The 1,314-nt window shown below is 45.9% G+C and overlaps 1 protein-coding gene across 1 annotated transcript in view; it reads right to left on the reverse strand.

The window, feature by feature from the left end:
- Positions 1-1,289, reverse strand: part of LOC108355713 (developmental protein eyes absent-like) — a gene marked incomplete at its 5' end in the record, with an annotated part of 2,110 nt that extends 821 nt beyond the window's left edge. Inside the window, 2 exons of the mRNA XM_017606851.1 lie at positions 301-545; positions 616-1,289. Coding sequence (XP_017462340.1) covers positions 301-545; positions 616-1,289 — 919 coding nt within the window. The remainder of the gene's footprint in view (positions 1-300; positions 546-615) is intronic.
- Between the last annotated feature and the right edge of the window lie 25 nt (positions 1,290-1,314).

Here is a 1,314-nt window from a genome sequence, read left to right on the forward strand (position 1 = left end):
AATTATTATATTTTATTTTATTTGACTTGGTTTGATTTGACTTCATTGTTTTGTTTTTCTTTATTTTATTTTAAATTATTTAATTTAATTTAATTCAATTTAATTTAATTTTATGGTTTTTTTTTTGTTTTATTTGATTTGATTTTATTTTATTATTTTGATCTTTCTTTATTTAGTCTTATTTTCTTTTAACTAATTTCTTTTTAACTCCCATTTCAGCTCATTTGGTTTAACTATCACATTTCAGTTCCATCTCAGCTCGTTTCATTTCATTTCGCTTTCTTTTACTTTCCCACTCACCAATCTTGTGCGCGCTGTAGATATTCTCGATGGAGAATATACCGCCGAGCCCGAAGAGCAGCACTTTAGCCAATGCGGGCGCCAACTGCGTCTGCGTCACGAGCACATTCACACAATTCTCGCGCTGCGCGATCATATTCAGACACTTCGTAGCCAGTGAAGCCCAGTTGTCGGTAGCCATTTCAATGTCCGAGCGTATTTGCAGCCAGGCGTCACGCTTTTCAGGACCCAGCAAGCCACCAACGCTGAAAAAATAACAAAAGCAAATGAATTTTTTTCGATCTTTCACAAATACATACAAGACAGTTTACTCACTTCCCTCTGTAGGTATTGTAGATCTCTTTGATTTTGCGATATCTGAACGCCAGCTTGCGCATCCAGTCGACACCGCCACGTACGCCAGTTGGCAGGCAAAGATTTGGCGGCGCGCCGGGTGGCGCACCCGAATGGAAACCGTCCGTCGCAAAGTTGTAATTGCTCAAATCCTGACCATTATCATCGGAGGACACATCATCGATGTGCACCTGATCGCATTCCTCAATTTCGTTGAAGAAAAAATGCGTATCGGCCATGTTGAAGACCATCTCTTCCATGCGGAATGCGATCGTCAGCAGCGTGCTTTGGTCTTTGGTGTAGCGATTGGCGAAGGAACCGGAGAGTAGCGTATGGAAAATGATGATCGTCTCATCCAGATCCCAGATAAAGACGCGTTCAGGCGGCTTAGCCGCATCACTGTTTGGTGTGTCCGAAGTGGTGCTGCGCGTTGGACTCGGCTGCTGATGACGTCGTCCGCGTGAGCGCCCACTTTTGCTGGTAGGCGTACTTTTGGTGTGTGCCGTTGCCGCCGCCGTGTTGGAATTAGAGTTCAGCGCCGCGGCATTGGCATTCGGTGAGATCGGCAGCGGCGAGTGTGGTGAGTGTGTGGCGTGCAGCACAGGCGTGGTCGAGTGCGTATCGGTGGGACTTTCCACACTCGCCGCTGCCAATCTCACCGAATGCCAATGCCGCGGCGCT

The sequence above is a fragment of the Rhagoletis zephyria genome, unplaced genomic scaffold (assembly GCF_001687245.7).
Source record: "Rhagoletis zephyria isolate East Lansing unplaced genomic scaffold, Rhagoletis_zephyria_1.1 Rzeph_scaffold_49018, whole genome shotgun sequence".
Lineage (NCBI taxonomy): Eukaryota > Metazoa > Arthropoda > Insecta > Diptera > Tephritidae > Rhagoletis > Rhagoletis zephyria.